Source organism: Ammospiza caudacuta, chromosome 24 (genome assembly GCF_027887145.1).
Source record: "Ammospiza caudacuta isolate bAmmCau1 chromosome 24, bAmmCau1.pri, whole genome shotgun sequence".
Taxonomy (NCBI): domain Eukaryota; kingdom Metazoa; phylum Chordata; class Aves; order Passeriformes; family Passerellidae; genus Ammospiza; species Ammospiza caudacuta.
Window position 1 is genome coordinate 5258085 of NC_080616.1, and position 24497 is coordinate 5282581.

Below are 24497 nucleotides of genomic sequence, written 5' to 3' on the forward strand. Positions count from 1 at the left end.
TGGGTTTTTTAAAAGCAAACCAGAGAGCCATGGCTCTGGAGATGTTTGGGTTTTTTAAAAGAGAGCCATGGTTGGGGTTTTTTAAAAGCAAACCAGAAAGCCATGGCTTTGGAGATGTTTGGGTTTTTTAAAAGAAAGCCATAAATTTGAGATGGTTTGGGTTTTTTAGAAGAAAGCTGTGGGTTTGAGGTGGTTTGGGTTTTTAGAAGAAAGCCATGGCTTTGGAGATGTTTGGGTTTTTAAAAGAGAACTAGAGAGATATGGGTCTGAAGATGGTTTGTTTCTTTCTTTTTTTTTTTTTTTTTTAAAGAAAGCCATAGGTTTGAAATGGTTTGGGTTTTTTAAAAGAGAGATGTGGGTTTGAGATGGTTTGGGTTTTTTTAAAAGAGAGCCATGGGTTACGAGATTTTGGGCTTTTTACAAGAAAACCATGGCTTTGAGATAGTTTGGGTTTTTTAAAAGAAACCAATGGGTCTGGAGATGGTTTGGGTTTTTTTTAAAGAAAGCCATGGGTTTGAGTTGGTTTGGGTTTTTTAAAAGAAAACTGTGGGTTTGGAGACGGTTTGGGTTTTTTAAAAGAAAGCCATGGGTTTGGAGATGTTTGGATTTTTTAAAAGAAAACCAGAGAGCCATGGCTTTGGAGATTATTTGGGTTTTTTAAAAGAAAGCCATAGGTTTGAAAATGGTTTGGATTTTTTAAAGAAATCCATGGGCTTGAGATGGTTTGGGTTTTTTAAAAGAGAGCCATGGGTCTGGAGATGTTTGAGTTTTTTAAAAGAGAGATGTGGGTTTGAGATGGTTTGGGCTTTTTAAAGAGAGCCATGGATTTGAGATGGTTTGGATTTTTTAGAAGAAAGCCATGGCTTTGGGTTTTTTATAGAAAGCCATGGGTTTGGAGATTTTTGGGCTTTTTAGAAGAGAACCAGAGAGACATGGCTTTGGAGATGGTCTGGGTTTTTAAAAGAGAGCCATGGTTTTAGATGGTTTGGCTTTTTTAAAAGAGAGCCATGGGTTTGGAGATGTTTAGGTTTTTTAAAAGAGAACCAGAGAGCCGTGGATTTGAAGATGGTTTGATTTTTTAAAAGAGACGTGGGTTTGGAGATGGTTTGGGTTTTTTAAAAAATGCCATGGCTTTGGAGATTTTTGAGTTTTTTAAAAGAGAACCAGAAAGCCATGGGTTTGGAGATGGTTTGTGTTTTTTAAAAGAGAGACGTGGGTGGATTTGAGATGGTTTGGGTTTTTTAAAAGAGAACCAGAGAGCCATGGCTTTGGAGATGTTGGGATTTTTTAAAAGAAAGCCATAAATTTGAGATGGTTTGGGTTTTTTAGAAGAAAGCTGTGGGTTTGAGGTGGTTTGGGTTTTTAGAAGAAAGCCATGGGTTTGGAGATGATTGGGTTTTTTAAAAAGAGAGCGATGGGTTTGAGGTGGTTTGGGTTTTTTAAAAGAAAGCCATGGCTTTAAGATGGTTTTGGGTTTTTTCAGAAGAAAGCCATGGCTTTGGAGACGTTTGGGGTTTTTTTCAGAAGAAAGCCATGGCTTTGGAGACGTTTGGGGTTTTTTTCAGAAGAAAGCCATGGCTTTGGAGATGTTTGGGTTTTTTTTCAGAAGAAAGCCATGGCTTTGGAGATGTTTGGGGTTTTTTTCAGAAGAAAGCCATGGCTTTGAGATGTCTGGCTGTCCCAGGGGAGGGAAGAGCAGCAGCAGCTGATTCTGTCCATGGCACGCCAGCTCTGGGAGCAGCTGTGCCACAGCCCCACATGTGGCTCCCTTCTGCTCCCAAGTGCAGCAAACCTCAAAAAAAAAATCCCTTTTTGGGAACTGCTCAAGGTGTTCCTCGAGGAGGAAAGGACAAACCCTGCTCCTGCTGTGGGGATTTGGGGAAAATGGGGCTGGAGGGTGAGAGGTGCCACTGTCACCTGCACCATGTGTCCCCATGGGGCTGGGGAAGGTCCCCAAATCCCCTCTGGGATGGGCAGAACGTCCTAAATCTCTGCTGAAACACCAGCAGATCAGCAAGGGAGGGTGATAAATGTGAATTTCAGGGGTTTTTTTTTAATGGCAAAATTCAGGTGCGAGCCCAGAGCTGGGGTTTGCTCAGGGCAGCGCCTGTGAGGGCTGGCAGCAGTGTTTGCTCAGCCTCAGCGAGGGGCTGGGGCACAGGAGTGGCACGGTGACAATGACACTGCTGTTATCAGCACAGGGGGAGGGCCCTGGAGCCAAACCTGTGCTGGTTCCACCTCTGCTGCCCTGCAAACGCTGCAGCAGCTTCTGCTGGGCTGCAGGGAGCACCTGCGGGCGAGTCCTGGCTCCCAAATCTCCTTTTCCCAACTCCTGTCCTCACAAATCAGCCACCTGCAGGTGAGTCCTGGCTCCCTGAGCCTCCCAAATCTTCTTTTCCCAACTTCTTTCCTCCCAAATCAGCTCCCTGCAGGTGAGTCCTGGCTCCCTGAGCCTCCCAAATCTCCCAAATTTCCTTTTCCTAACCCCTGCCCTCACAAATCAGCCACCCGCAGGTGAGTCCTGGCTCCCAAATCTCCTTTTCCCAACTCCTGTCCTCCCAAATCAGCTCCCTGCAGGTGAGTCCTGGCTCCCTGAGCCTTTCCAACCTTCCTGAGCCTCCCAAACCTTCATTTTCCAACTCCTGTCCTCCCAAATCAGCTCCCTGCAGGTGAGTCCTGCCTCCCTGAGCCTCCCAAATCTTCTTTTCTCAACTTCTTTCCTCCCAAATCAGCCACCTGCAGGTGAGTCCTGGCTCCCAAATCTCCTTTTCCCAGCCCCTTGTCCTCCCAAATCAGCCCCCTGCAGGTGAGTCCTGGCTCCCTGAGCCTCCCAAATCTCCCAAATTTCCTTTTCCCAACTTCTTTCCTCCCAAATCAGCCACCTGCAGGCGAGTCCTGGCTCCCAAATCTCCTTTTCCCAGCCCCTTGTCCTCCCAAATCTGCAGCTCAGGTGATTTCCCTGCCCAGCACATTTCCCTGTCTCTGTTCTGTGGAAAATTTAAAAAGTTAAAAGAGGAATGAACGGAGTTGGGGTGCAGTTCATCATGTGCTGCAGTTTTACCTGCGGCTTTGCTGCAGTTGGGATTTCTCATCCATGGCTGATCATGGCTTTTCCTTCAGGGATTTGTTTTCTCCTGGGAGGGTGTGGAGGGGGAGGAGAGCTCTGTTCCTACCTGCAGATAAGAAATCCAGCTCTGCTCCACACTGGGATTCCCAGGCAGGTGGACAGATCCCTGCTGCCTCCCCAGAGCTCTGCACAGCATAAAAGGGGAAAAAAACCAACTTTTAATCTGTGTGAGGCATCTCTCACTCGATGTTTGGGGTTTCTTTTGGGATAATTCCCCCTCTCTGAGCTCTCCAGACCCCAGAGCACACAAACATCACACCCCCCTTTAGGTCTGAGTGCCTCAGTTAATTTTTCCTTGTGACTCTGGGAGCTGAAATTCCTCATCCTGGGGCTGGGCTCCAGCTGGGCACCCCCTGGCACATCCTGTGTGGAGCCACATCTGAGCAAGGTGGGCTGGAGGGATGCTCAGGCTGCCTTTGAAGCTGCCTCTGGTGATCAAAGCAAACCATTCCCCCTCTGTTTTCCCCCCTCTTTTTGCTGCTTGACCTCGGGCAAGGCGTTTAAATGTTGAAAGGAGGGATCTCTGTGACAGTTGAGGGGATTGAACGTCCCCAGAGGGGAATAATTGGCATTTATTGAGTGGCACTGAGCTCAGAATTGGCATTTCTCCACAGAGGGAAAGTGATGGAGTGATGGCTGAGCCTCACCTCACCCTGCCAGCCTCCCCCAGCAACAAGGAGGGAGAGAAAAGCGACAAAACTCTGCCCGCTGTGCCTGCCTGCACGCACCTGCGTGGTTTTTGGGAGCACTGATCTCACCTCCTCGAGGTGTTTTTAGTAAATTTTGCTGTTCTGGGTGCTGGGGAGCTTGGGGGATTTCTGTGATTTGGGACTGAGAGGCTCAGCCCCTGTGCTGTCCCCATGCCGTGGCCTCTCCCCTCTGGGGAGAAGGGAGCAGTTACAGGGCAAATAAATGACTCAGTGTAATGAGTAAGGTAATTGCCATTTGCTGTTAGATGAGGCTAAAGTGGGTCAGGTTTGTTTGTGAAACTCCACGGAGGCGCTGCCTGTTCTCTGCGCCCCATCCTGGGGCTGGAGATGGGGTTCGGGTGAAATCACCTCCCCCAGAGCCTGGGAGCAGCACTGGGGTGTCCTGGTCACCATTCTGAGATGGGATTTGGGTGAAATCACCTCTCTCAGAGCCTGGGAGCAGCACTGGGGTGTCCTGGTCACCATTCTGAGATGGGGTTCGGGTGAAATCACCTCCCCCAGAGCCTGGAACCTGCAATGGGGTGCCCTGATCACCAGAAAGGGATGGAATTGGGTGAAATCACCTCCCCCAGAGCCTGGGAGCAGCACTGGGGTGCCCTGATAACCAGAAAGGGATGGAACTGGGTGAAATTTCTTTCCCCAGAGCCTGGGAGCAGCATGAGGATGTCCTGGTCACCATTCTGAGATGGGGTTCGGGTGAAATCACCTCCCCCAGAGCCTGGGAGCAGCACTGCAGTGTCCTGATCACCAGAAAGGGATGGAATTGGGTGAAATTTCTTTCCCCAGAGCCTGGGAGCAGCATGAGGGTGTCCTGGTCACCATTCTGAGATGGGGTTCGGGTGAAATCGCCTCTCTCAGAGCCTGGGAGCAGCACTGGGGTGTCCTGATCACCAGGCAGGGATGGAATTGGGTGAAATTTCTTTCCCCAGAGCCTGGAACCTGCACAGGGGTGTTCTGGTGACCCGGCTGGAGATGGGATTTGGGTGAAATCACCTCCCTCAGAGCCTGAAATGGCTTCCCCCAGCACAGAGATGTCCTGGTCACCAGGCAGGGATGGGATTTGGGGGAAATCACTTCCACCAGAGCCTGGGAGCAGCACAGGGGTGTCCTGATCACCAGGCAGGGCTGGAATTGTTTTTTTTTTTCCCTGGCTTCACCCTCTCCTTTGTCCAGCCAAGCTTTGCCTCCTGCCCTGGACCTGCCCTCCTACCTGGCTGCCAGGTGAAGCAGCCTCTGGGAGCTGATCTGCTGCTTCTCTGCAGAGAAGGGGCAGGGAAAACTGGGTTTGGAAGCTTTAAAAGCAAACCAGAGAGCCGTGGGTTTGGGGATGGTTTGGGTTTTTTAAAATAACGCTGCGGATTTGGAGATGGGAGCCTGGGAGCAGCACTGGGGTGTCCTGGTCACCAGGCAGGGCTGTGGTGGCCTCTGGGGATGACTCCATGTGGCTGCAGAAGCTCCCCTGATCCTTGGAGGGGCTCTTGAGTGATTTCCCTGTGAGAGGAGACCCCAAATCCTCTGTGTCTCTGGCATCTGCACAAGGTGCCCGGACAGGACAGAGGGATCAATCCTCCGGGGCAGGATTGGGTTTTCCCAGACCCTGGCTCACCTGTCACAAACCCTTGGAGAAAACCCTGTCAGGGATGGTGCTTTCCTCTTTCCACGTCTTCCAACCCCTCCTCATCTGCTGGGATGGGCACTGTCCCTTTGAGTGGTGGCACATCCCCACAAACCCTTGGAAATACGCCTGTTAGGGGTGGAGTTTTCATCCTTCCACCTCTCCTGCGCCCTCCCCAGCCTGTTGGGATGGGGACTGTTCCTTTCAGTGGTGACACATTGTGGTTTTACCCCACAAACTCTTGGAAATAAACCTGGGATGGAGCTTTCCTCTTTCCACCCCATCCAACCCCTCCCCAGCCTGTTGGGATGGGCACTGTCCCTTTCAGTGGTGACACATCTGTGTGGCCCCTGGTTTTACCCCACAAACCCTTGGAGATAAACCTGTTAGGGATGGAGCTTTCATCCTTCCACCTCTCCTGGGCCCTCCCCAGCCTGTTGGGAGGGGAACTGTCCCTTTCAGCAGTGACACATTGTGGTTTTACCCCACAAACCCTTGGAGATAAACCTGGGGTAGAGCTTTCATCCTTCCACCTCTCTTGGACCTTCCCCAGCCTGCTGGGATGGGCACTGTCCCTTTCAGTGGTGACACATCCCTGTGGCGCTTGGTTTTACCCCGCAAAACCTTTGGAGATAAACCTGGGATGGAGCTTTCATCCTTCCACCTCTCTTGGACCTTCTCCAGCCTGCTAGGAGGGGAACTGTCCCTTTCAGCGGTGACACATTGTGGTTTTACCCCACAAACCCTTAGAAATAAACCTGTTAGGGATGGAGTTTTCATCTTTCCACCTCTCCTGGGCTCTCCCAGGCCTGTTGAGATGGGCCCTGTCCCTTTCAGCGGTGACACATTGTGGTTTTAACCCACAAATCCTTGGAGATAAACCTGCCAGGGATGGAGTTTTCATCCTTCCACCTCTCCTGGGCCCTCCTCATCCTGCTGGGATGTGCACTGTCCCTTTCAGCGGTGACACATTGTGGTTTTAACCCACAAACCCTTAGAAATAAACCTGTTAGGGATGGAGTTTTCATCTTGCCTCCTCTCCTGGGCCCTCCCAGGCCTGTTGGGATGGGCACTGTCCCTTTGGTGGTGACACATCCCCACAAACCCTTGGAGATAAACCAGGGATGGAGCTTTCATCCTCTCACTTGCCCCTCTCCACCCTGCTGGGATGGGGACTGTCCCTTTCAGCGGTGACACACCCCTGTGGCCCCTGACTTTAACCCATTCCCTGCTGTGTTTAACTCTCTCCCCACAGCCCCCAGCCTGTGAGCAGGAGGAGCAGCCTGCAGTGGGGTCCCCGCCTGGGCTCCCCACGCCCCACAAGAAGAGGAAGAGGCACAGACGGTTCCTTGGCCGTTGATAAAATGGGAAGCAGCGTCTCCCCAGCAGCCCGGCACGGGAAGCTCCGATCCTCGCCTGGGGGGCATCCCCGGGGGCTCTGCAGCTGGCAGGACACAGCCCTGTGCCACTGAGGGGTCGGGCTGGGGACAGCATGTCCTGGCAGAGCCGCAGCACCCAGCTGCTGCTGGTCAACTCGCTGACCTTCGGGCTGGAGGTGTGCCTGGCCGCTGGCATCACCTACGTGCCACCGCTGCTGCTGGAGGTGGGCGTGGAGGAGAAGTTCATGACCATGGTGTTGGGTAGGCAGCTTTTGTCACCTCTCTGAGGGAGATTTTGTCATCTCTCTGAGTGTGGGATGGTTTGGGCATGGAGAAGTTCCTGACCATGGTGTTGGGGAGGCAGCTCTTGTCACCTCTCTGAGGGAGATTTTGTCACCTCTCTGAGGGAGGGATAGTTTGGGCATGGAGGAAAAGTTCATGACCATGGTTTTGGGGAGGCAGCTTTTGTCACCTCTCTGAGGGAGATTTTGTCATCTCTCTGAGTGTGGGATGGTTTGGGCATGGAGGAGAAGTTCCTGACCATGGTGTTGGGAAGGCAGCTTTTGCCACCTCTCTGAGGGAGGGGTGGTTTGGGCATGGAGGAGAAGTTAATGACCATGGTTTTGGGGAGGCAGGCAGCTTTTGTCACCTCTCTGAGGGAGATTTTGTCACCTCTGTGATTGAGGGATGGTTTGGGTATGGAGGAGAAGTTCATGACCATGGTTTTGGGGAGGCAGGCAGCTTTTGTCACCTCTCTGAGGGAGATTTTGTCATCTCTCTGAGGGAGGGATGGTTTGGGCATGGAGGAGAAGTTCATGACCATGGTGTTGGGTAGGCAGCTCTTGCCACCTCTCTGAGGGAGATTTTGTCATCTCTTTGAGGGAGGGATGGTTTGGGCATGGAGGAGAAGTTCATGACCATGGTTTTGGTGGGGTAGGCAGCTTTTGTCACCTCTCTGAGGGAGATTTTGTCATCTCTCTGAGTGTGGGATGGTTTGGGCGTGGAGGAGAAGTTCATGACCATGGTGTTGGGTAGGCAGCTCTTGCCACCTCTCTGAGGGAGATTTTGTCATCTCTTTGAGGGAGGGATGGTTTGGGCATGGAGGAGAAGTTCATGACCATGGTTTTGGGGAGGCAGGCAGCTTTTGTCACCTCTCTGAGGGAGATTTTGTCACCTCTGTGATTGAGGGATGGTTTGGGTATGGAGGAGAAGTTCATGACCATGGTGTTGGGTAGGCAGCTCTTGTCACCTCTCTGAGGGAGATTTTGTTGCCTCTCTGATGGTTTGGGGGTTAAGGGCTGGTGGAGAGGAAAGGATGTTTTGAGGTTTGGGACAGAGGGAAGTGTAGCCATGATATTTTCTGAAAAATCCTTTCCTTAGATTTTTTCAGAAAATATAAAAAAATCCTTTCCTTAGGATTTTTCCTCCTGAGAAGCTGAGGCCTCAGGAACAAAATGTAAACAATAATTATCTGCTGCTGTGAAATGCAACAGGTAGATCTGTGATTGGCATCATGCAGTTGTTTCTAATTAATGGCCAATGCAGTTGTTTCTAATTAATGACCAATCCCAGATGCACCTGTTGCATTCCACTGCAGCAGATAACCATTGTTTGCATTTTGTTCCTGAGGCCTCGCAGCTTCTCAGGAGGAAAAATCCCAAGGAGAAGATTTTTCAGAAAATATCATGGCTACAGGGAAGGATGTTTCTGGTTGTTTTTTGTTGAACCTTGCAGTCTGGAGGGTGGGGGCGAGTGAGGGCAGGGAGAGAGGGGCTGTGACCAACTGCAAGGGTGGGGAGGGTGACCGTGGGGGTGAGTGATGGCAGGCAGAGGGGCTGTGACCCAACCTCCCAAACTGACCAAACACCCCTTTTAGGAGTGCCCACGGAGCAGCTGTGTCCCTGTAACACCCCGTGTCTCTCTCCCAGGGATAGGCCCCGTGCTCGGGCTGGTTTTCGTGCCTCTCATCGGCTCGGCCAGCGACCACTGGCGCAGCAGCTACGGCCGCAGGAGACCTTTCATCTGGGCGCTGTGCCTGGGCGTGCTGCTCAGCCTTTTTGTCATCCCCCACGCCAGCAGCCTGGCCGGCCTGTGCGCCCTCAACCCGCGGCCCCTGGAGATCGCCTTCCTCATCGTGGGCATCGGCCTGCTGGATTTCTGTGGCCAGGTGTGCTTCACCCCTCTGGAGGCCCTGCTCTCGGACCTCTTCCAGGAGCCGGACAACTGCCGCCAGGCCTTCTCCATGTACGCCTTCATGGTCAGCCTGGGGGGCTGTATCGGGTACCTGCTGCCCGCCATCGACTGGGCCTTCCTGGCGCCCTACCTGGGCAGCCAGCAGAGCTGCCTCTTCGCCCTGCTGGCCCTCATCTTCCTCGCCTGTGTGCTGGCCACGCTGTTTGTGACGGAGGAGGCCGCGCAGGGGGATCTCCTAGACACACCAGCGCTCAAGGACGTGTCCCCAAAGCCACCAAAGGCGTCCCTGTGGTGCTGCTGCTGCTGGCGGGCGGCGCGGGGGCCGTGCCTGCTGCAGGGCAGGCGGGCGCTGCAGGCCGGGAGGAAGCTGTGCCTGCTGCTGCCGCGGCTGCACGGCCTCTACTGCCGCATCCCCAGGGTCATCCGGCGGCTCTTCGTGGCCGAGCTGTGCAGCTGGATGGCCCTGATGACCTTCATGCTGTTCTACACGGATTTTGTGGGCGAGGGGCTGTACCACGGCGTGCCCAGGGCCAAGCCGGGCACGGAGGCCAGGCGGCACTACGATGAAGGTGAGGAGTGTGGGGGTGTTACGGATCTGAACGGGACCAGACTTTCTCTGGAGAAAGAGGTTCTTTACTAGGGAAGATAAAATAATGCAGTAAACTGAACCAATGTTGCAGACACATTTTATGAAAAATGCTTTCCTTGGGATTTTTCCTCCTGAGAAGCTGAGAAGCCTCAGGAACAAAATGCAAACAATGGTTATCTGCTGCTGTGGGATGCAACAGGTGCATCTGGGATTGGCTCATGTGGTTGTTTCTAATTAATGGCCAATCACAGTCAGCTGGCTCGGACAGAGAGCCGAGCCACAAACCTTTGTTATCATTCCATTCTATTCTATTCTTAGCCAGCCTTCTGATGAGAACCTTTTCTTCTATTTTTTTAGTGTAGTTTTAATGTAATATTTGGGGTTCTCCCCAAAAAGCAAGTTTCCAAAAAGAAGAACCCTGACCTGTGGTGGTGTTCACAGGGGTTCTTGGATGAGGGAAGAGACGAGGATCTGACTCCATGTTTCAGAAGGTTGATTTATTATTTTATGATATGTATATGATTGATATATATATGATATATATATTATTCTATTCTTATTAAGAAACCCATTGCTTTTATAGACACAGCAGGATATAATTTATCCTCCAATCCAAACCCCATGACCATTGGCTAATTCAGAAACCACCCTTTGATAAACAAATCTCCATAGCGCATTTTACCTGTTCACAATAACAGGTGCAGCAAGAGGAGATAAGAATTGTTTCTCATCATTTTCCTGGTCTCACAGCCCTCCCCAGGACAATGCTTGGCAAAGTTGTGCCTCTCTCTGTGGCCAGAGAGCTGCTGCCACATTGCCTGGGGTAAAAACGTTTCCTGGGAGCTGGGGATGGGCTCAGCTCTGTTGGTAATTAAAAAGAAAAACAAAAAAGAAACAAAAAGCTGCAGGTAGGTCAGGAAGGAACATTTTCCCATGGCTCCCAGAGCGTGGCACGAGGTTGGCAAACACCTCCTGGTTCTTGCAGCGCAGAGCTGGCAGGGCAGCCCTGGCCTGGGGCTGGCAGGATGGAGCTGGCTCTGTCTGCAGGCTCTGCTGGGGCGCTCCTGGCACTGCCCTCTGTGCTGGTGCTCACAGGGCGAGGGCAGAGATGAGAATCTTGACTCCATGTTTCAGAAGGCTGATTCGTTATTTTATGATATATATATATGAAAAGATATAAAAAATATATCTATTAAAACTAAAGAATATGTAATATATATATTTTAGTATATATATTATATATATACACTAAAATATATATATTTATATTAAAATATTTTTATATATTTTAATATATTATTACATATTTTATATAAATATATATTATATATCTATATATGTATATATTTATATATTTATATATATTCATATATAAATATATAAGTATATCTATGTATCTATAATATGTATATATATTTATATATATACATATAAATATATATTATATATCTATATATGTATATATAGATATATATACATATATTCATATATAAATATATAAGTATATCTATGTATCTATAATATGTATATATATTTATATATACACATATAAATATATATATATTTAATATATGTATTTAAATATATAAATATATATTTAAATTAATAAAAGTATATATTTTTAATATTTTTTAGTATATATATATATTTTTTAGTATATATATATATATATATATACTAAAATAATAGAAGAAAGGATTTCATCAGAAGGATGGAAAGGAATGGAATGATAATAAAATCTTGTGACTGACTAAAGAGTCTGGGACAGCTGGACTGTGATTGGCCATTAATTAGAAACAACCAATCCCAGATGCACCTGTTGCATCCCACAGCAGCAGTTACAGCAGTTAATTCCTGTTCCCATTTCGTTCCTGAGGCCTCTCAGCTTCTCAGGAGAACAATCCTACCAAAAGGGATTTTTCAGAAAATATCATGGCTGCAGCTCTCCCTTCCCTTCCCAGCGAGGGGTGAGGGTGCTCCCACCCTTGGCGAGCGGGGTGTTTTAATTCTTTAATGTATTTAATAAATTCTGGGGTGCTCTGTAGCCCTGGGGTGGATTTGCTGCTCCTTCCCTCCCTTCTGCTGGGAGTTTCCCATCTCCAGCTGCTTTTGGGAGCCCTCCAGAAGCTTTCCCAGCTCTCAGTGCCTTGGAGCTGCTCACAATCCTGCAGCTGCCACATGCCAGGCTGGGACCCTGCCCCAGCAGCCCTCACCTGCCCACAGGTGTCACCTGCTGTCCCATTTTGCTGCCAGAGCCTTCAATCCCTTCCTAACCACCCTTTTGGTCTCCTTAATCCAAATATTTCCTTCTGGAGGCACCTTCCTGCAGCACAGTGCCCCTTTGGGTGTCTGTTTAACCTCGAGCTTAATTATCATTTAACACTCGAGTTTAATTATCATTTAACACTCGCGCTGCTCAGGTGCCAGCAGGTCAGCCCTCCATTGTGCTGGCTGTCATAGGAACATGTGCTGAGCAATGCTCCCTGCTCCAAAGGGTTAATGGCTTTAATTCCCTGAAATCTGAGCGATCTTTGTCGAGGGTTAAGGTCCGGGATTGCCCCCGGATGCAGCAGTTTGGGGCACGTTCTGTACTTTACCTTGGCACAATTCCTCCTCTCCTTTGTTCCGCTGCTGCCTCTGGCATCAGATAACAACGGATCCTGGGTCAGGCGGAGGTGGCAGCACCTGGGGGCAGAGCGGGCAAACAGGGGGTGCCAAAGGCAGGGGTGGCGTTTGGGATCCCAGGTGTGAAAAACGGCAATCGCTTGTTTTAAAATTTTAAAATTTTAATAGTAATAAAGTGGTTATAAAAATAGTAATGCGATTAGAGTAATAATAATTTGGACAATTTGGATTAGGACGATACGAGACAATAGAGACAAAGAGATGTGGACAGTCTGGGTGCGTTTTCAGGGCAGCACGAGCCCCAAAAAGGACACAGTTAACAGTGGATTAACCCTTAAAAGCAACAGCCTGTGGCATATTCATACACCTCATCCATGATGCACAAATTCCACTCAAACACAGGATTCTGTCTGGGCAGTGTCAGCTTCTTCCTCTGAATCCTGACAGCGCCTTTGAGGTGGGAAGAAGTTCATTTCTCCTGATAATGGAGCAATAAATTCTCTTTCTCTGAAAGATTCAGGTGTCCTGTGGCTGCTGTCTCACTGCCAGTCCTTTCTTTAAAAAAGTATCCTACATAGCACAGTTTTTATTTTAACAATTTTTATAACCTAAAACTATATTTAACACAGTACTTAAGAGAATTAACACAGCATCACTTTCTGACACAACGCATACAATATTCATTTGAATATTTGTGAAAAGCCAATCATAAAACACGTGCATTTTTCACACCAGGGGTGCTCAGGAGGGAGGGAGGGCGCTCTGGGGGTGGCTGCTGCAATCCTGGGATTTGCTGGGTGATGCTGCAATTCTGGGATTTGCTGGGTGATGCTGCAATTCTGGGATTTGCTGGGTGATGCTGCAGTCCTGGGATTTGCTGGGTGATGCTGCAGTCCTGGGATTTGCTGGGTGATGCTGCAATTCTGGGATTTGCTGGGTGATGCTGCAGTCCTGGGATTTGCTGGGTGATGCTGCAATCCTGGGATGTGTTGGGTGATGCTGCTCTGCCCCCTGAGCCAGCCCAGCCTGCCTGGGCTCTCTGGGCCTTGGGAGTTTGGGGCTGAGGCAGAGGGAAGGATGTTTTTGGGGTTTGGGACAGAGGGAATGATGCTTTTGGGGTTTGGGACAGAGGGAAGGATGTTTTTGGGGTTTGGGACAGAGGGAAGAATGTTTTTGGGGTTTGGGACAGAGGGAAGAATGTTTTTGGGGTTTAGGACCAAGAGAAGGATGTTTATTGGGGTTTGGAATTGAGAGAAGGATGTTTTTGGGGTTTGGGACAGAGGGAATGATGCTTTTAGAGTTTGGGACTGACAGGGAAGGATGTTTTTGGGTTTGGGACTGACAGAGAGGGAGGGATGTTTTCGGGGTAAGAACTGACAGAGGGAGGGATGTTTTGAGGTTTGGGACTGACAGGAAGGGAGGGATGTTTTTGGGGTTAAGGACTGATGGAGAAGAAAAAGTGTTTTGAGGTTTGGGACTGAAGGAAGGATGTTTCTGGAGTTTGAGACTCACAGGGAAGGATGGTTTTGGGGTTTGGGACTGATGGAGGGGAAAAGATATTTTTGGAGTTTGGGACCAAGGGAAGGATATTTTGGGGATTTGGGACTGATGGAGAGGAAAAGATGTTTTTGGAGTTTGGGACAGAGGGAAGGATGTTTTGGGGATTAAGGACTGATGGAGAATGAAGGATGTTTTGAGGTTTGGGACCAAGGGAACGATGTTTCTGGGGTTTGGGACTGACGGAGAGGGAGGGATGTTTTTGGGGTTAAGGACTGATAGAGAAGAAAGAATATTTTGGGATTTGGGATCAAGAGAAGGATTTTTTGGGGCCAAGAGAAGGATGTTTTGGGGGTTTGGGACAGAGGGAAGGATGTTTTGGGGTTGGGACAGAGGGAAGGATGTTTTGGGGTTGGGACAGAGGGAAGGATGTTTTGGGGTCTGGGACAGAGGGAATGATGTTTTTGGGGTCTGGGACAGAGGGAAGGATGTTTTTGGGGTTTAGGACCAAGAGAAGGATGTTTATTGGGGTTTGGGACAGAGGGAAGGATGTTTGTGGGGTTTCGGGCTGAGGGCAGATGTTTTTGGGGTTTGGGACAGAGGGAAGGATGTTTTTGGGGTTTGGGGCCGAGGGCAGCATCCCTGGCTGTGTGAATCGGGGGCAGCCAGGGCAGTTTCCGTCCCCTCTCCCCTCAGGTGTGCGGATGGGCAGCCTGGGGCTCTTCCTGCAGTGCATCACCTCCATCTTCTTCTCGACAATCATGGACAGGCTGGTGAAGCGCTTCGGCACGCGGGCCGTGTACCTGGCCAGCGTGGTGTTCTTCCCCGGGGCAGCCTGTGTCATGTGCCTGTCCCACAGTGTCACCGTGGTCACCATCTCCGCTGCCCTGACCGGCTTCACCTTCTCTGCTCTCCAGATCCTGCCCTACACGCTGGCATCCCTCTACCACCACGACAAACAGGTGGGGATTGCTCCAGGGCAGCCTGGCCCTGCACATTTTCAGTTTTTCTCTTGTGTTTGAGGGGAATTGGTCTGGTTTAGTTATCCCTGTGTAGATTCTGCAGCTCTGCCAGCCTGAGGGGCTACAAAACCCTGAGATTTTCAGCCCTCACAGCTTTCCAGTTTCCATCCATAACACCAGGACCAGGAAAATGGAAACCCAAGCTCTTCCCTAAGCTCCAAGGAAAAGAAACCTTGTGAGACTTGTGACACACAACTGTGTCTCCTTGTGGAGAAGTCCTAGAGGTTCCAGCCTGAGGGGCTACAAAACCCTGAGATTTTCAGCCCTCACAGTTTCCCAGTTTTCATCCACAGCACCAGGATCAGTAAAATGAAAACCCAGGCTCTTCCCTAAGCTCCAAGGAAGAGAAACCTTGTGAGACTTGTGACACACAACTGTGTCTCCTTGTGGAGAAGTCCTAGGAGGTTCCAGCCTGAGGGGCTACAAAACCCAAAGATTTTCAGCCCTCACAGCTTCCCAGTTTCCATCCATAACACCAGGACCAGGAAAATGGAAACCCAAGCTCTTCCCTAAGCTCCCAGGAAAAGAAACCTTGTGAAATTTGTGACACACAGCCCTGTCCCACAGATGTTATCCTTGTGGAGAAGTCCTAAGAGGTTCCAGCCTGAGGGGCTACAAAACCCTGAGATTTTCAGCCCTCACAGCTTTCCAGTTTCCATCCACAGCACCAGGATCAGTAAAATGAAAACCCAGGCTCTTCCCTAAGCTCCAAGGAAAAGAAACCTTGTGAGACTTGTGACACACAACTGTGTCTCCTTGTGGAGAAGTCCTAGGAGGTTCCAGCCTGAGGGGCTACAAAACCCAAAGATTTTCAGCCCTCACAGCTTCCCAGTTTCCATCCATAACACCAGGATCAGTAAGGGAAGAGCTTGGCTTTTCATTTAAGCTCCAAGGAAGAGAAACCTTGTGAAATTTGTGACACACAGCGCTGTCCCACAGATGTTATCCTTGTGGAGAAGTCCTAGGAGGTTCCTGAGCTGCACACTGGATTAATGGGAGTTCCTCTTGTGCTGCAAATGCAGAATTAATTTGTGGTTTGAGAGCAGCTCTTTCATCCCAGGGGCAGTGGTTGGCTGTGCTGTGGAAGGAGGAGTAGGAGCTGTTACCACGGGCATCCAGATGTTGCCATTGAGCAAACCCAGCCCAGCTGGCACCGGGAGCGCTGTCAGGGTGGGAATGCTCAGCTTGGCAGGAGCTGCAGCCTGGCTGGGGTGTTTTATCAATGGGATGAAACCCAGACTGCACGGGCTGGGAGGGGAAGGCCACATTGCCCAAGGCAGGCAGGGCACAGCTGGCTCTGCTCCCTGCTGCCCTCGGTGTGAACAGATTCTCTGTGGGAACACTCACAGACCTCACAGCTTGAGCAGGGCGAGCAGGAAAAGGGTGAGAATGGAAAGATTTTGGTTCTCTCTGCCCCTTTTTTTTTTTTTTTTTCCTGGCTGGAGTGAGGAGGGTCTGGGCAGGCAGATGGAGCAGCTTGGTTGAGGTTTGGGGCAGAGCTGAGAAAAGAGCCCTTCCCTGAGTTCCCAGGGCTGCTGGGTCCCAGCTGGTGGCACTTTGAACCATCCCAGATGAGAATGGGCTGCTCGTGCTGGGCTCTGGGTCTGGGTTCCCAGTCACCCACCCCACAAACCCCAAACATTCCTGTTTTATTCCTGTTTTATTCCTGTTTTATTCCTGTTTTATTCCTGTTTTATTCCTGTTTTATTCCTGTTTTATTCCTGTTTTATTCCTGTTTGCACTGCCCTGGGTGTCTGATATCCCCCAGCAGGGCCTGGTGTGACCGTGCTCACAGGGGTCCCAGGATGAGGGAAGAGATGAGGATCTGACTCCATGTTTCAGAAGGCTGATTTATTATTTTATGATATATATTACATTAAAACTATACTAAAAGAATAGAAGCAAGGTTTCATCAGAAGGCTGGCTAAGAATAGAAAGAATGATACTAAAGGTTTGTGGCTTGGATCTCTGTCCCAGCCAGCTGACTGTGATTGGCCATTAATTAAAAACAACCACATGAGACCAATCCCAGATCCACTGTTGCATCCCACAGCAGCAGATAACCATTGTTTGCATTTTGTTCCTGAGGCCTCTCAGCTTCTCAGGAGGAAAAATCCTAAAGAAAAGGATTTTTTATAAAAGGTGTCTGTGACAGCCTGGCCCTTCACTCCTGCCCTGCCCCAGCTGATCTCAGTACAAACCCCAAAACCATCCTGTGGCACCCAGTGAGGAGGTGACAAAAGCACAGAGTGTCCCCAGGCTGGCTGCTGAGCCCCAGGGGCTGAGCACAGGCAGGCCTGTGAGTCAGGGCTGCTCTGGATGCTGTGCCAGGGGGGCAGAGCCAGCCTGGGGCACTCAGAGCCCTTCTCACGTGGGCCAGGCTCAGGCTGGCACTGCCCTGAGCACACACACAGCTCTGGGTTTGCTCCCCTGCACAAAAGCAGGGCCCCCTTGGAGTGCCACATCCTTCCTCACTCACCTCTGAGAGTCCAGCTCTTCCTCACTCACATCCCACAGTCTCAACTCCTCCCTCACTCACCTCTGAGTCCCAAATCCGCCCTCACTCACCTCTGAGTCCCAAATCCTTCTTCACTGACTTCTCAGTCTCCCAATTCCTTCCTCACTCACCTCTGAGTCCCAAATCCTCCCTCACTCGCCTCTGAGTCCCAAATCCTCCCTCACTCGCCTCTCAGAGTCCAAACTCCTTCCTCAGTCACCTCTGAGTCCCAAATCCTTCTTCACTGACTTCTCAGTCTCCCAATTCCTCCCTCACTCACCTCTGAGTCCCAAATCCTCCCTCACTCACCTTCCACACTCCCAGCTCCTTCCTCACTCATCTCTCAGACTCCAACTCCTTCCTCACTCACCTCTGAGAGTCCAGCCCTTCCTCACTGACCTCACACTCCCAGCCTCTTCTTCATCAGTTTCCAGAGTGCCAGCTCTTCCTCACTGACCTCCCAGAGTCCAAACTGCTTCCTCACTCATCTCTAAGACTTAAGCTCCTTCCTCACTCACCTCCCAGACTCTCAGCTCCTTCCTCACTGATATCTGAGTCCCAAATCCTTCCTCATCACTTTCCAGAGTCCCAGCTCCCTCCTTACTCACCTCTGAGAGTCCAAACTCCTTCCTAACTGACCTCAGAGTCCCAAATCCTTCCCCACTTATCTCTCAGAGTCCCAGCTTCTTCCTCACTCATCCCTGAGTCCCAAATCCTTCCTCACTGACCTCTCAGAGTCCCAAGTCTCAACTCCCTTTTCACTCATCTTCCAGACTCCCAGCTCCTTCCTCACTCAGCTTTGAGTCCAAATTCCTTCTTCACTCAGCTTTGAGTCCCAGCTCTTCCTCACTCACCTCCCAGAGTCCAACTCCTTCCTCACGGATTTCTGAGTCCCCAATTCTTCCTCACTCACATCCTAGAGTCCAAACTCCTTCCTTATTCACCTCCCAGACACTCAGCTCTTCCTCACTCACCTCTGAGTCCCAAGTCCTTCCTCATTCACCTCCCAGAGTCCAACTCCTTCCTCACTGACCTCTGAGTCCCAAATCCTTCATAATTCACCTCCCAAAGTCTCAAATCCTTCCTCGTTCACCTCCCACACTCCCAGCTCCCTCCTCACTCGCTCCCTGTTCCCCACAGGTTTTTCTCCATAAATACAAGAGGAAAGAGGAGGAAGACTCCGCTCTGCTGGACAAGAAACCCTCCTTCTCCAAGGGGCTGCTCCCCAGCCAGAAGCTGTCCTACCAGAACGGCCACGCTGGGATCCTCTTCTCCTCTTCCTCCCCCTCCTCCTCCTCCTCGCCAGCCTCCCCTCAGGCCGGGCCCAGCTCTGCTCTGTGCGTCAGCTCCTCCTGCGACGTCTCCCTGCGGATCATGGTGGGCGAGCCGGAGCCGGGGGCTCCCGGCCGGGGGATCTGCCTGGACCTGGCCATCCTGGACAGCGCCTTCCTGCTGTCCCAGGTGGTGCCCTCGCTCTTCATGGGCTCCATCGTGCAGCTCACCCAGTCTGTCACGGCCTACATGGTGTCGGCCGCCGCCCTCGGCCTGGTCGCCATCTACTTCGCTACCAAAGTTGTCTTTGACAAGGGTGACATGGCCAGGCACTCTGTGTGACACAAACAGCTCTGTGTGCGTGTCACAGGGTGACAGGACACTGGGTGTGCCCACAGGGCCACTCGTGTGGCACTGGCTGTCCCCGGCTGGTGCTGCCAGCTCTGGGGTTAATCTCAGGTGTAAATAAGAGGCTCTGGGCTATTGTGCTCAGGGCCTGAAGGGCTTTCCAGAGGTGCCTTCAGCAGAGGGAGGCACGGCACAGCAGCACCAAAGGGTCCTGCAGGGGGGAAAGGGAATTGGGGTTTCCCTCTGGTGATAACGGGTCGTGTTCCTGAGCAGGAGCAGCACTGGGAGGGGATCAACCACTGGCTTTTCCTTTTCTTTCTCTTTTCTTTCTCTTTTCTTTCTCTTTTCTTTCTCTTTTCTTTCTCTTTTCTTTCTCTTTTCTTTCTCTTTTCTTTCTTTTCCTTTTCCCCTTTCCTTTCCTTTCCTTTCCTTTCCTTTCCTTTCCTTTCCTTTCCTTTCCTTTCCTTTCCTTTCCTTTCCTTTCCTTTCCTTTCCTTTCCTTTCCTTTCCTTTCCTTTCCTTTCCTTTCCTTTCCTTTCCTTTCCTTTCCTTTCCTTTCCTTTCCTTTCCTTTCCTTTCCTTTCCTTTCCTTCCCTTCCCTTCCCTTCCCTTCCCTTCCTTCCCTTCCCCTTTCCCCTTTCCCCTTTCCCCTTTCCCCTTTCCCCTTTCCCCCTTTCCCCTTTCCCCTTTCCCCTTTCCCCTTTCCCCTTTCCCCTCTCCTCCTTTTTTGTAGTTTTGCCCCATTTTTTGAGCAGTGGGGCACTGGGGGAGATTTCCTGGGGGACAAAAGCAGAGTGGGGGCTGAGGTTTGCCTGAGGGGGTGCCCAGGTGCACCCCCACATTCCTGCCCTCCCCACCTCCATCCAGAACCATCCAGGAGAAAAGTCCCTGTGCCTTGTTCTGGGAAAAACAAGGATCATCCCATTAGGACCAGTTCCAAAAGGTGACTTAACCTTTACCTATGTACCGGCTTGCATCAGACAGAGAGAACTTTTTATTTTTTTATTTTTTTAATGATTGTTTTTACCTTTCCTCACACACTTCTCAGTCTCTCCTCACCTCAGTGCCTGCGTTTGCTCTCTCCCCTCATGGACCCAGGCTCTTGTGCCTCTTCCACGTGTGGCCCCTAAGAGGAGCTGCCACACTCCAGGGAAATCAGCCCCAGAGGGGTCCCCAGCCCCCAGAGGGGTCCCCAGCCCTGGGCCAGTGAGGCAGAGCACGAGGAGCTCTCCTGGGGGAGCTGCTGATGAGTTAAACTCACACCTGGAGCTGCTCACTGCCCGTGGCTCCTTGGGCTTTATGAAATGTCTTCTATTCCCAGTCAGGAGTCCCTGATCTCACAGGGGCAGAGCAAAGCTCGGTCAGAGTGGGGCAAAGCTCCTCTGCTGCCCTGACCAGGGCCCAAAGGGCCCTCCAGGGATGTCCGGGCTCTTCTGGCTCCCATCTCTCCAGGGATGTCCAGGTTGTGTTCCTGACCCATCCCTTCAGGGGTGTCCAGGCTGTTTTCCTGACCCATCTCCAGGTTCTTTTCCTGTCCCATCCCTCTAGGGATGCCCAGGTTGTGTTCCCCTCCAGGAATGTCCAAGTTCTTTTCCTGACCCATCTCTTCGGGGCTGTCCAGGGATATTCTGGCTCCCATCTGTCCAGGGATGCCCAGCTTGTTCTGGCTCCCATCCTTCCAGGGATGCCCAGATTCTTTTCCTGTCCCATCTTTCCAGGGAGGTCCAGCTTTTTCTCCTGACACATCTCTCCAGGGCTGTCCAGCTTGTTCTAGCTCCCATCTCTCCAAGGATGCCCAGGTTGATTTCCTGACCCAGGTTCTTTTCCTGACCCATCCCTGGAGGGATGCCCAGCTTGATTCTCCTGAGGTTCTTTTCCTGTCCCATCCCTCCAGGGATGTCCAGGCTGTGTTCCTGAGGCTGTTTTCCTGACTCATCTCTCCAGGCCTGTCCAGGTTGTTCTCCTGACCCATCTCCAGGTTCTTTTCCTGACCCATTTCTCCAGGGACGTCTGGCTCCCATCCCTCTGGGGATGTCTGGGTTCTTTTCCTGTCCCATCTCCCCATGGATGCCCAGGTTGTGTTCCTGACATTCTTTTCCTATCCCATCTCCCCAAGGATGCCCAGGTTTTTCTCCTGAAATTCTTTTCCTGTCCCATCTCCTCAAGGATGCCTAGGTTTTTCTCCTGAGGTTCTTTTCCTGTCCCATCCGTCCAGGGCTGTCGAGCTTTTTCTCCTGACCCATCTCCAGGTTCTTTCCTGTCCCATCTCCCTGAGGATGCCCAGGTTTTTCTCCTGAGGTTTTTTCCTGTCCCATCCCTCCAGGGCTCCCCAGCTTGCTCTCCTGAGGTTCTTCTCCTGTCCCATCTCCCCAGGGATGCCCAGGTTTTTTCTCCTGAGGTTCTTCTCCTGTCCCATCTCCCCAGGGATGCCCAGGTTTTTTCTCCTGAGGTTCTTCTCCTGTCCCATCTCCCCAGGGCTGCCCAGGCTGTTCTGGCTCCCATCCCCAAGTCCCTTCCCTCTGTCAGCAGACCCCGAGTCCCCCTGCCCAGAGCCATTCCCTGTGCCCAGATTTGTCCCACAGCTGGCACAAATCTGCTGCTGGCAGCTTCCAGGAGGAGCTGGCCCACGTCAGGAACGACCCCAAGGCAGGAGGAAAGGCTGGATTGCTGCTGGGAGCACACAGACTCCAGCCCTGCCTGCCCTAAACGAGCTGTCTGGGATTATTTTTTATTTTGTGGAGGCGTGTGGGCAGCCAGAGGCACTGGAGGGTGCAGCGTTGCTATTTTGGCCGAGTTTTGTCAGCCTGTTCCTCGCCTGGGTGGCTCCCCTGCTGCCTGAGCCGTGCCCTCGAAGCTTTGGGATCGTCCCTTTCCCGTCAGGGGTCAGTGTTTCTGGTTTTATTTTTAATTTTTGTCTCAAATTAAAGGCCGCCGGCCTCCCTTTCCCACAGGGCCGGCTTGCAGCTGTTCTGGGGACAGATTTGGCACTGCCTGCACCACTTCAGAAACACTTTGGGGGTCTGGGCTTCCCACCCTGAGCTCTGCAGGCTGCAGCAGGGGGGATTTGGGACAAAAATCCTGTTTTGAGCTGGGGTGTCCTGGAATAAATTCCCCCCTGCCCCAAAAACCCCTTTATTGGAATATTTTCCCTTTATTTGGAATATTTATTATATTCCCTTTATTTGGAATATTTCTCATGTAAATGTGAGGAAGTTTCCCTGCACAGAGGCTGCCCTGATGCTCAAATGCTTTTGATAATTTAAGTGCCTAAAGTGCTTCCACACTGAGCTTCAGGTGGTGAGAAAGGGCTCAAATTCTTCATTTCAGGTGATGGGAAAGGGCTCAAATTCTTCATTTCAGGTGATTTGGTGGGAAAGGGCTGAAATTCTTCATTTCAGGCGATGAAGTTTGATAGGAAAGGCCACAAATTCCTCATTTCAGGTGAAGGGGTTTGGTGGAAAGGGGCTCAAAATTCTTCATTTCAGGTGGTTTGGTGGCAAAGGGCTCAAATTCTTTGTTTCAGGTGAAGGGGTTTGGTGGAAAGGGGCTCAAATTCTTCATTTCAGGTGATGGGAAAGGGCTCAAATTCTTCATTTCAGGTGATTTGGTGGGAAAGGGCTCAAATTCTTCATTTCAGGTGATGAGGTTTGATAGGAAAGGCCACAAATTCCTCATTTCAGGTGAAGGGGTTTGGTGGAAAGGGGCTCAAAATTCCTCGTTTCAGGTGGTTTGGTGGAAAGGGGCTCAAAATTCTTCATTTCAGGTGGTTTGGTGGCAAAGGGCTCAAATTCTTTGTTTCAGGTGAAGGGGTTTGGTGGAAAGGGGCTCAAATTCTTCATTTCAGGTGATGGGAAAGGGCTCAAATTCTTCATTTCAGGTGATTTGGTGGGAAAGGGCTCAAATTCTTCATTTCAGGTGATGAGGTTTGATAGGAAAGGCCACAAATTCCTCATTTCAGGTGAAGGGGTTTGGTGGAAAGGGGCTCAAAATTCCTCGTTTCAGGTGAAGGGGTTTGGTGGAAAGGGGCTCAAATTCTCCATTTCAGGTGATGGAAAAGGGCTCAAATTCTCCATTTCAGGTGAAGGGGCTCAAATTCCTCATTTCAGGTGGTTTGGTGGAAAGGGGCTCCAATTCTTCATTTCAGGTGAAGGGGTTTAGTAGCAAAGGCTTCAAATTCCTCATTTCAAACCCCCAGCTGATAAAGCAGAGATAAAGAGAGGGGCAGAGCCAGGGCTGATAATGGGAGATCAGGGTGAGGGAGCAGGAGGACGAGGAAATCTTCACAAAATTGGCTTTTTTGGCTTCTTCTAAGGAACTTTCCGTGTCAGGATCACATATTACACCAGCAATGGATGTTTTGGTCTGGGTAAGAGCATCCCGTACTTCTGTTACTGATATTCCCTGTGTGATCACAGAATTTCTCCAGGATTTGCTCCTGTTTTGCCACAGATTTGGGTGTGAGCTGCTCAGAGCTGTGAGCAGGAGCTTTTCTCTTCCTCACAGGTGAATTTGGAAGGTGGAGGAGGGATAAATTGTGTAAATTCCCTAAGGTAGGGAAGGATTGGGGCGATGGATGGATGGATGGATGCTGGTTTTCCTTTTTGAGGTCACATCCTGCCCGTGAGACGTCGTGGTTTATTTATTGGGTAGAGTGAATATTTTGTATACGGCGCGAGAGGAAGGCTTTTATGGCTTTTATTATAAATTTTTATGGAAAAAGGGGGAAAAATAAAAATGTGTGGAAAAAGGGAAAATGCGTGAGCTGGCCACAGGAGGGCGCCACCAGCACACGGGGAAGGGAGTGGGCGTGGCCGAGGAATGACTGATCGCGTGTGGGCGTGGCCAAGGAATGACAGTGCATGGGCGTGGCCAATGAATGACTGGCAGTGCATGGGCGTGGCCGAGGAATGACTGACAGCGCATGGGCGTGGGTGAGGAATGACTGACAGCGCATGGGCGTGGCCGAGGAATGACTGACTGTGTGTGGGCGTGGCCAAGGAATGACTGACCGTGTGTGGGCGTGGCCAATGAATGACTGGCAGTGCATGGGCGTGGCCAAGGAATTACTGGCAGTGCATGGGCATGGCTAATGAATTACTGACAGCGTGTGGGCGTGGCCAATAAATGACGTGTATGTATGGGCGTGGCCAATAAATGATTGGCGGTGTGGGGGCGTGACCAGAGAATGACAGACAGGGTTGGGGCACGGCCAATTATTGAGGGGTGGAATTAGGGGCGTGGCCAATGGATGATGGATGTGGTTGGGGTGTGGCCAATGAATGAGGGGAGGGGTTTAGAGCTTGGCCTTGGCTGAGGGGCGTGGCCTGGATGTCACTTTCGGGATGGGGATAGGTGGGAGCAAAGTCAGGGGGCGGGGCCAATGAATGGGTGAGGCGGGGCTTTAAATGGCAAGGAGTCATGGGGCGGGGTTAGGGCGTGGCCGGGGACAAAGGGGCGGTATGAGGGTGGGGTAGATGATGGGGGTGGGGACATGGGCGTGATCACAAGGCAGGGGCGGGGTTAATGTTTTATGGCTCCACCTAGATTTAAAATCGCCACTTTGGACTCTGGATCTCCCTTGTTTCAAAACCCCACACCTGGATCCACTTGGGTTCAAAGCCTC

At 50.8% G+C, this 24497-nt stretch overlaps 1 protein-coding gene across 1 annotated transcript; it reads left to right on the forward strand.

The window, feature by feature from the left end:
* The first annotated feature begins 6944 nt into the window (after positions 1 to 6944).
* SLC45A3 (solute carrier family 45 member 3) lies at positions 6945 to 19168 on the forward strand. Its single transcript, XM_058819568.1, has 4 exons — positions 6945 to 7092; positions 8760 to 9593; positions 14432 to 14697; positions 18395 to 19168. The coding sequence occupies exons 1-4, from the start codon at positions 6945 to 6947 to the stop codon at positions 18866 to 18868; spliced, it is 1722 nt and encodes a 573-aa protein (XP_058675551.1). The 3' UTR covers positions 18869 to 19168.
* The last annotated feature ends 5329 nt before the right edge of the window (positions 19169 to 24497 follow it).

Bases quoted from the DNA above. Each gene is read 5' to 3' on its own strand.
- SLC45A3 (XM_058819568.1), top strand. From the start codon at position 6,945: ATGTCCTGGCAGAGCCGCAGCACCCAGCTGCTGCTGGTCAACTCGCTG. The intron at 7,093-8,759 runs GTAGGCAGCTTT...TCTCTCTCCCAG, and splicing joins GTTCATGACCATGGTGTTGG to GGATAGGCCCCGTGCTCGGG. The intron at 9,594-14,431 runs GTGAGGAGTGTG...CTCTCCCCTCAG, and splicing joins CAGGCGGCACTACGATGAAG to GTGTGCGGATGGGCAGCCTG.